This window comes from Hylaeus anthracinus, unplaced genomic scaffold, assembly GCF_026225885.1.
Source record: "Hylaeus anthracinus isolate JK02 unplaced genomic scaffold, UHH_iyHylAnth1.0_haploid 11994, whole genome shotgun sequence".
Classification (NCBI taxonomy): domain Eukaryota; kingdom Metazoa; phylum Arthropoda; class Insecta; order Hymenoptera; family Colletidae; genus Hylaeus; species Hylaeus anthracinus.
The window spans coordinates 1437858-1448057 of NW_026534341.1; the positions used below are offsets into that span (position 1 = coordinate 1437858).

General features: G+C 42.4%; 2 protein-coding genes across 3 annotated transcripts; one reads left to right on the top strand and one right to left on the bottom strand.

The window, feature by feature from the left end:
* The first annotated feature begins 344 nt into the window (after positions 1-344).
* On the top strand, positions 345-6428 carry LOC128889032 (choline/ethanolamine kinase). 2 transcript variants are annotated; one of them, XM_054146326.1, is made up of 6 exons: positions 345-983; positions 2233-2345; positions 2597-3076; positions 3169-3415; positions 5020-5184; positions 5269-6428. In XM_054146326.1, exons 1-6 carry the CDS (start codon positions 966-968, stop codon positions 5383-5385), a joined length of 1140 nt encoding a protein of 379 aa, XP_054002301.1. In that variant the 5' UTR covers positions 345-965; the 3' UTR covers positions 5386-6428. The 2 variants fall into 2 exon arrangements, with proteins under 2 accessions (XP_054002301.1, XP_054002302.1); XM_054146327.1 differs by lacking the exon at positions 345-983 and adding an exon at positions 1425-1450.
* Positions 5745-9634, bottom strand: LOC128889044 (larval cuticle protein A2B-like). The gene is made up of 4 exons (XM_054146346.1): positions 9172-9634; positions 8756-8954; positions 8368-8606; positions 5745-8279 (listed from the first exon to the last, which is right to left on the bottom strand). The coding sequence occupies exons 1-4, from the start codon at positions 9181-9183 to the stop codon at positions 8076-8078; spliced, it is 654 nt and encodes a 217-aa protein (XP_054002321.1). The 5' UTR covers positions 9184-9634; the 3' UTR covers positions 5745-8075.
* Positions 9635-10200: the final 566 nt, after the last annotated feature.

Here is a 10200-nt window from a genome sequence, read left to right on the forward strand (position 1 = left end):
ATACATACATAAGGTACATACGTCCTTACATATATGCACAAGTATGCGATTCGATTAATCGTCGAACGATCGATCTGTCGATTAACGAATCGAATCAATTGCAAAAAAAGTTAGAAAATTTTACGCGAAATAAGAAATTTATTAGATTTTTAGATTTTCATTCATATACGATACGTGCATGAGAGAGCGTTTATAGCGTGCAAGCATGCGCGCGCATGCGATAAACAGGTGCTCGTATGGAATGGAATGTGGCAAAGAATGGTTGCGTTGCGACTTGCGATGTACCGTAGCGGCGCTATCATCGTTGAAATACAAAAGCAAAAGTAGGGGAAACCCGAAGCGAACGCTTATTGGTTAACGCACGTTACGTGTCGCGGATCGTTTTGTAGGTTGCTTGCTTCGCATTTTCTATCAATTTGTGCATAAACACGAGTTACGTGCGCGTTAGGCTTCCATTCTGTAAGTGTGTCTAGCGTATTCGCATCCAGGCACGCAACAAGTACAGGTGAATCGGGGCACGCTAGTAAAAATAATTGTTTATTTGTAAAGGGAGTTCCGCGAAACTTGCAAATCACGTATCGTCGTATTAGTGAAGTGATGGTGAACTCGACGAACGAGTCGGTTCTTCGATAGTGAAAATTATTAATCGAGTAAACCGAGAAAAACCGACTGTTGCGTAAACATCCGATTTGTGACAATAAGCGACGATATCACGCAGTTATACGAAACACGTACAAACTTTGCTCGAATTACCAGTGAATTTGTACGATTACGGACACGATAATTTCGTACTTCTAAGACACGCGACCTTCTCTATTTAAAGATATTAAGACGACCGCGCGTGTTGGTGATTCTAACCTCGTTCTCGTTATACAAAAGCATACCGAGTAAAGACGTCTGTAGGCGTAGAAGGCTAAGAAGCCAAGAGTTTAAGATCTGCGTCTTTGCCACTTGGAAATTTCACGATGGGTCTGGGAAACAAGGTATGTAACTTTTTCTCCATGGTCGTACTCTCGTAAAAATGTGACTTCTCATTCGGTTTTTTTTTATGACATTTATTTCACGTAAAACGTAGAAATGATGGTAGTAGACGAACAGAAACAATAAAATGAAAATTTACCTATCTATGTTCGACGTACGAGTATAATGAATAGTATAATTCGACTTGGTAGGTAATTGTAATTGTTTCTCTGCTCGGATATTATAGGGATTCCGGATTTTGAACGTCGGATAGGTCCGATGTAATCTTTCCTCGATTGCTGTAGTAATTCGTAGTATCTAAAGATGCTAAGATGATAGCCCTGGTCTCGAGGTTGTTGCGCGTGCGCGTACGCGTGTACCTCGTTTCACGATCTTCGTCACGACGCGACGAGGCCAACGGTTTAACAATGACCGTGGCAAAACGCGTGTCTCGCGATCACAAAGAGAGAACCAAATAGAAGCTGAATTGGTAAATAAAAGGATATGCACGGTAGGAATAGTATCGCTTTGAATGACTCGAGTAGAAACCTGTCAAATTATGCGCACAATTTCTGTACAGTTTAAAGCGGTAGTTAACAAGTTTTGCTGATACGATTGGATTCGACCAATTGCCATGGAAAATGCGTCAACAGATTTGCGACATCGTGTATCGTACGCGCAGAAAGTTGTTTTCGAGCCAGTGTGGATCGTGCTATAGGATTTACGTTGATCGATCCGTAGAGCCTTTCGATTACGGATTAAATTACGGATAAAATTGATTGTTTAGAAAGTTGGTATCGTTGCGTACGTATGTACGTGTACGCAGGACGAAATGTTGGATCGTTATTTTCGCGCAAGTCTCGGAAGCAGTCGCAGTGTCGGGCAACGTAGTAAACGCTGCGATGCGATCCAATTCGATCCGATCTTATCCAATCCGATACTCGCGACCGAGCATTTACGTTGTTGCGAATCCTGACGCTTATCGTATTAATTTGTTCAAAAACCGTACCGTCGAATAACTCGAAGGGTTCAACTCGCATATGCGCATGTGGTCGCAGAAGCGTATGCGTATGCGTATGCATCTCGGCTCGTGTGTCGCACACGCGTGTGTGTACACTGTACGCACGCCGGATCGGTCAGCAAAATAAAAAAATAATATCTTCGCGTTTCGTACAAGAAATGCGACCGATTGGAATAGCGGTCCGCGAAGTGTTTTTCATTGTGTTTCGTCATCGACGATCGTTAACCGTAATTGTAAATTTTGCACACTAGATGTCCGAAGAGAATCCAGAGATGCGGGAAATGGCAGCACGTATATGTCGCGATTACCTTCACGGTGTCTGGAAACACGTTACCGCGGAGAACATTACGCTGAAACGTATCAGGTTAGTATACCGATGATAATAATAACAATAATAATAACGGTAAACAACCGTGGTAGACGGTTCGTATTTGGTTGTTATTGTTCGAATTTTTTCCGTGTACGGATCATTGCGATTCAAGGTTTTTCATTTTATCACGTATCCGCGTCCGGAATGCTAACAAGTTCACGGAATCGTGAGAATCGGTTTAGGTATGAGAAAAGGCGTAAACCTTTATTTTTTTTTTTTTTTTTTTTTTTTTTTTGATTTTGCAGCGGTGGGTTGAGCAATTGGTTGTACAACGTTCAATTACCGGATGGAGCTGTTCCGATTCGTGGCGAACCTCGTCAGGTTTTGTTACGATTATACGGCCAAGTACACGGAGAGCGGGCTTTGGAAGGACTGATCACCGAATCGGTGATATTCACGTTGTTGTCGGAAAGACGTCTCGGGCCCAAGTTACACGGTATATTTCCCGGTGGTCGCATAGAGGAATACATTCCTGCCAGACCGTTGCTTACCAAGGAATTGGCAGATCCAACTTTAAGCTCGATGATCGCCGAGAAAATGGCTCAGATTCATACGATGCAAGTCCCGATAAGCAAGGAACCGACTTGGCTTTGGGACACCATGGCCAAGTGGTTGGACACTACTACGGACATACTCGAAAACGTCGAAGATATAGACGTTCGACAATTGAAGAACGTCAATACGATACGGACGATTGATCTAGATCGCGAGATTAGTTGGTTCAGGTAAGAATTAGTAGAGTAGTCGTAGTCTCTCTTTTTTTGCTTTGCGATAGTTTGGATTTTTAACGAGTAAACGCTCTTTTCTATGCTTTCAGATCTCTCGTAACACGCCAGAAACATCCGGTAGTCTTTTGTCACAACGATATGCAGGAAGGTAATATACTGTTGCGACAAAACACGCGAAAACCGGAACTGGTTCTTATCGACTTTGAATATTGTTCTTACAACTACCGAGGATTCGATATAGCAAATCATTTCGTGGAATGGCAGTATGATTATACGGCGGCCGAATATCCCTTCTTTCACGAGCGCACAGGATCTGGACCTACCAAAGAGCAGAAGGTATGTTTCGGAGGACTCCGACATCGACTCTCAAAACATTCGTAGAAATTTGAACACGGGTAAGACATTGGGTTTTACTATCTTCCATATAGTATACGCGTGCGCGTGTGCGTATGCGTTTGGTGTATGCACATGTGCGCGCGTGCTATGTGCATATGTACATCGCACGTATACCTTTCGACTTGACTCGCGCCCGCCGTTGAAACGGGTAAACACGAATTATAGTCGATTCGTAAAGGAAGAACACGTGTTTGTAACCGCGATTAAATGTTTACCGAAACGATCGACCGTAACGAATACAGAGCAGCTTCGCTTGCAATCTACGTCGCGCGGTGAATCACACGATTACGCATACTCGCAATAGTTGCCTCTCTGTAACGATTGTTTTCAATGGAACACGGTGTCGATAAAAGCATTACTTATTACCGGAAAATGTTGTCGGATAAAAAATGATTTCTCGATAGATAGATTCGTCAAATTTCGTACCACCAGCGGGTAACTCACGATTAAATTTTACTCCTATTCGTGTCCGACAAACATGCTCTCACTCTTTCACTCACTCACTCACTCACTCACTCACTCACTCACTCACTCACCCACTTACTTACTCAATCGATCAGCCGCTGACTCATTTTTTACTCCTCTCGATACATCTGTCTCTTCCTTTCCTCTCCTACTGGCACTCTTTCGCAACGCTCGCAAAATCATCCGCGATACGCGCAAACACGTGTATATGTACGCGCGTGATATACTAGTACTCACGTCGTCGAGCGAATTTGAAAGTTGTGTCGAGAGCTGATCGAGGACTGGTTGGCGTCTGCTGCGTGTGTATATATTAGTTTCACAGGACCACCATTCGGTGAGACAAGGCTGATGCCTGCGATCGGCTAATCGGAATAATGGGCGGCATATCGATCTGCCAGTGCGATGATGGATCCTGTTTCGCACCGTACGTTGTGGAACCAGACCGACCGGTGCCACCCACCTTTGCAACATCAGTCCCGTACCTGCGCATCTACGACTCTAGAGTACTTCTACACGCACTCTCGATAGTCGATCCATAATCTGCATTGCTCGATAAATGTACAGTGTCTTATGGGTGGTAAAATCGCGTTCCAATAATTTCCAATTAAGACACTTCACTCGTCGTATTTAAATATTCGTTTTCCGTATTAGAATATCCCTACGAACGTGTATTTACTCCGATTACGCGATTATCTCGTTTTACCGGACCGTAAGATATACATGTATTATACGATCACATGATGCTAACGACGTACCATTCTCGCGTTATTTCGATATTTTTTCTTTTTCTAAAAAGCTTCTCTTTTAGTTTATCCAATTTTTCGTAAAAAAAAGAAAAAAAAAATTGTACATATACATACATGCATACGTGCATAGGGTTCGTACATGCGTATTATTTACGTGGGTAACGTGCCTTACCTCTACACGTACATAAATACATATTTCATGTACCTACCTATCCATGCATGTTTGTATACGCGTACACGTACAATCGAATCTATTTTTATATTTTCACGTATCGTTTAATTATCTTTTATTCGAATTTTGTCATAGATTTAACAGTTTTCTTTCTTCGGCAGATCAACTTTGTAAAAAGTTACTTGAAAACGATCGGCAAAGAAGGATCGTCGGAAGAGGAGCGCATCATGATGGAAATCAAGGTATTTTCGTTGGCTAGTCACTTATTTTGGGGCTTGTGGAGCATCGTCAACGCCAAACTATCGGAAATTCCATTTGGTTATTGGGTTAGTAATCGAGTATCTAGAATTTCAACGTAGACCTTATAGTACCGATACGATACTAAACGACTCGCAACCAATTTCTTACAGGATTATGCAGTTTCTAGATTAAAGAACTATCAGTACTTGAAAGAGAAAATTATAGTATCCGGCCCACCAACGATAGACAACGATGTCAGCGACAGAAAGATAACCGTGGTCGATTGAAAACGCTCAATGCTTGATTCTCACGGCATCGAGTATTTACTCTGCGAGAAATTTGCCCGCAACATTTTCACGTGCTCGTGACCATCTTGTCAGGAAATTCTGGTGTATCGCTATTTCGTTACCAAAAATTGTGATACATGTTTTATGATTTTAAGCTGGAAAGCGAGAGAGAATGAGAGTGAGAGAAGAGTGGGAGAGTCGAGGGGACAGTGGCACGAGTGTAATCGACCCAGAAATGGGACAAGTTCGGAGCTCGAAATGAGAGAGAGAAAGAGAGAGAGAGAGAGAGAGAGAGAGAGAGAGAGTGGAGAAAAGAAAAAGACGATGCTTTACGAATTACAAATGTGATATAGAATAAGTATAGACAAAGAGGTGCACAATATTACTTTGTCACCGTAAACTTTTTCAGGGAAATGTTCCTTAATTTCCAAGTCAGGCTATTGACACATTAGTCTAATATTGGAAGTCGGTAACGTTGGATGCCCTTATAATTTACAAACGTATTGTACGTATGAACATGTACAAGCACGCATGTACACATATACGCGTATGCGTGTATATGTATGTACGTATGTATGTGTGTGTGTATAGCTGATTCGTACATAGTTACAATTTCGTTGTACCTGGTTTGGATCATTACTAATTACATTTGGAATGGGAATTTTGTACGCTTAATGTTAAGCAGCAAATCGTATCTTGATCGTGTAACACGTATGTATGTATGTATGTATGCAAGTAAGTATGTATGTATGTATGTATGTACTTAACTATGTTTATCTCGCTTTTCTTGCACGATCGAAGAATATTTAGATAAGAAAACACCGTAAAGATTAGTATGCTGACAGTTATTATCGAATAAATCTTGGATCAGTTTCGGTATCGACGTTTCCTCGTCAAATTTGGTCGATATTTTCTCTCGAAATTTAGTTACGCTTGCGTTTTATTCGTAATATTTTTACGATTGTCGTGTGCATTTTTCATATACGACACGCTACTCAGTGATCGAAAAATAATATTTTAATAAAGTTGAAACAAATATTTTATATTTGTTCGGTTAATCATTTTTTTTTATGCTTACCATCCCTTGACACCTTACGCAAAACGACGCCAATACAGAGTCGCGAAACCAGAACGATAGGATAATTGTTTACATTTTTACGTTGCACATAATGTTTCGCTTATCATTTCTTTTATAGATTGGAAAGTGGATTACTTTCCACACAAATGGACTTTGACATAACCTAACCTGCATACATATACGATTCGGTGGACGTCGCAGTATAGGATGCTGGATTGGAATCAAAGGATAAAGAAATGTATGGAACGCAACTGTTACGAAAATTCACCGTACGAGCTTTTAAGGTTTTCCTGTCGAAACCATTAACGTTTATTTTTACCAGTTATCAGATTCAATCGTAACTCGGAAATTTACGTAAGTTTAACATATTTGCACAAATTTTATACAGACGATATTGCAGCAGCGTTACGCTTTAACGTTCGAGGGAAAATTCTTGTAAACCGTGAACCGAAAATATTCGAGCCGTTTTCGCAGCGTTTCCAAAGCTCCGCTGTCGAATGCGACAACGAGTACCCATAGTTTTCGAGTATACAGTGTACGGTTTTTCGAAGTCGAGGCGATAATATCGTCGTCAATCCGGGTCGAGAAAGTCGATACGTTTTTCCGTTTACTGTAACACCAATCGTTGGGAAACTTTTCCATCTGACGTGTTAAACTATCTTAAGAGTAGGCTAACTCGTTTTATTTCATGGTCGATGGAACTATTAAACTCTAACGGATGTTTGCTAAGTAATAGGTTTATTCTCTGTCCAGTAATCGTACTCGTTTACAAAAAAAAAATAAACAAACAAACAAAAGAAACAACGTCCTTCGGTACATATCCGCGCTTATGTTTCGTCGCTCGTGTATCTTGTACGCTTTCCATCTTTGGAGGTTAAAGCGGTGATTGATAGAGGGTCGCGTTAGGTTTTATCTTTTCGTTCGCCAATGAGATTTATCATCTATTGGAAAATATCCAGGTATACTACATATTGGCTATTTGTGTACGTGTATTTGTCCGCGGTATTGTTAAGTTTGCTCGTTAAGCAGATCTCAAGATGGAAAAATGCGATTAAACGTTGCACTGTTTCGTTAGATACACGGCTAAATAAGAGAGACGACGAAAACTGTGGCTAAACGGGATGATCGGCGATCGATCGTGCGAATAGAGTCGAAAAGACAGGGAACGAGATAACCGGAAGAATCGATAAACGATACCCGGTTCAAATGTTTGCGATTTCGTGTGTGTAACGTTTCTGGGATTATGCCTTAATTTTACATTGATGTAATCGGTATTCCGTCGTTACCGCGCTTGAAAAAAGAAACTAGTTCGGGATGAAAGCGTAACGTCTAGTCTACGTAGATCTAAATCGATGGAAACGATAGTTGACGAAACGACATGACGAAATTAGTGAAGATTACAGGAATAGATATGCAACACGACATCGATATAAAACTGTCGCCAATTCGATCAATTTCTATCCAAATGTGTACGGAGAGTTTCTGGATCAGTCACGAGAAGCGCGGATCAAAGCGGAGCAGAATGGAGAGAAACGGAACGGAGCCGAGTAAAATAAAATCGAATCGAGCCGAGCCGAGCCGAGCCGAGCCACATCGCACCGCGTTCAGTCGTCTAATGTATTTTAACGATGCCTCCGGCGCCGTAAGCACCAGCGAGCAGAGCCTGCGTACCATACAGAGAACCTTGCCTCAATCCAAGTCCCACGCCGAGACCGACTAGTCCTGTATTCGCGGTGACTAGGTTCGTGGTGGCTACCGTTGGAGCTGCTGCTGCTATCAGTGGTTGTCTCAACAGAGGTGCACCGAGCAGTGTGGCCTGAAAAATAAAGGTTGTCGAGAGTCGATACCAATCACGTGGCGATACGATACGAATGAAATAAAAATTGAACGTAGAGATAAGATACCTGCGGTCGGACGGCTAAAGCGGCGGTCGGTCGTGCGATTAAGGGCGATGTGACAACCGGTCGTACGGCTGTCGCGGTCTTGATCGTGATGCTGGGATCCTTTTGAACGACAGCGTTGAAACCGTTGATGGGGTCGGCGGCGTACGAGACCACTCGACGCGAACCATCTGGCTCGATTAAACTGTAACTACCCTGAACCACGTCGCCGTTACGAGTTTCCTCTTGGGCTTTGTTGTCACCTTGAAAGATTATCGAACGCGTTAATCGACCACGTGTCGTCGCCGCGACAAGGCTTAACGTACCAACGTTGACAACAAGATGCGAAATCGTTAATAACGACAATAAGGAATTGTTTAATCGAGCGATGACAACGGATAATAACGCGTACCTGTAAGAGCATCGGCAACGCTGTAACTGAAACTGTACTGAGGATTCGGATCGTAATTTTCAGTTCTGACGACTGCGGCGGTGGCTGGCGCGGGAATTGCTGCTACTGTCGCCCCGGCAGGAGTGGCGATTAACCCTGCTCCCGGTCCAATTATTCCAGCACGAGCGACAGAGAGGAAAGCGACCAAGTAACCAATAATCTGCATACATTTAAAGAAACGAGTATTACGTAAATTGGCGAATCACCCATTTTTATACGCGAACAAAGTCACGATCTCTTTTCCGTGTTGTTGTCTCGTTTCTCTTTGAAAAATTTTATCGTATTTGTTTTAACGATCAACGAGATTAAAGTGCACACGACGTTGCTGTATACCGTTCAAAAATTGTCCGAAAGAAAGACAGACGCAAACACATTACTTTGCAATCCATGGTGTTGTTCGATGTTACGTTACAAACGCGACGTTCCGATATTTCTCAGGCAACTGTGTGTCGTCGCTTTCCGTTAGCGTGTATTTTATACCAGTTGGTTCAACTCGACCCCGCCCTCAACTTTTCTTCGGGGATACGTACTGCGCCCCACTGTACCAAATGTACGCACACGGACACACACAGAGATACGTTTGCATCGAAATCATCGTGGCGGTATATGCGAATGTAATTGATCGTGTCTTTGCCTTTATCGAGAACGTAGACGTTCGTTCGCACCAAACCATGAGCAGATTTTAAACTTGCTGGGAATACATTCGTTAAACGCTCGTCTCCTCCTTCGAGACGCGTGTACTTGGAATCATCTCCACGTAACTTCATTTAACGTCATTTAACGAACGAAACGCGTACCTTCTTCTTTTCGTCTACGCATCTCACCCCTTCGACTCACAGTCGGTCCTCGTGCCGTTCTACGATACGATATTTGGATCGAAATCGTCGCTGTTGTAATTTTTCTTATCAGCATACGAACGCATTCGACGAAAAATGGAACATCCGTCGCGATACTCTAAGAATACACGCTACGACCAAATATCAGGTTTTGCTGTCCCGATTACGGTAAGATGACAAAACCGTCGGAGACGAAACACAATACCCTTCGAACTATTTCTAAGTGCAGGGTTGCGAGTTAGTTGATACTAATGTAAGCTAGTAATTGGTATCGTTGCGACATTGAGTAACAAAATCTAGGTGTTACTGTAAGCGGCGATCAAGAATCACGAGTGACATGTATCGCGTTGGCGGTGTACGATATTATCCGTAACCGTCGTTCATATGGGTCACGTAATTGTAGGAGTACTTCAAGGAACAATGTGGAATCGAGCGGTCAATTTGCGTAACCTTATCGTGTCTATCATGATTACAATTCCAACTGGTATATGTGAAGAACCCGACGCATACGCGGGCACGATTCTAGAATTAGACGGTTTTGAATAACACTTTAAAGAGTGGTAAACTATT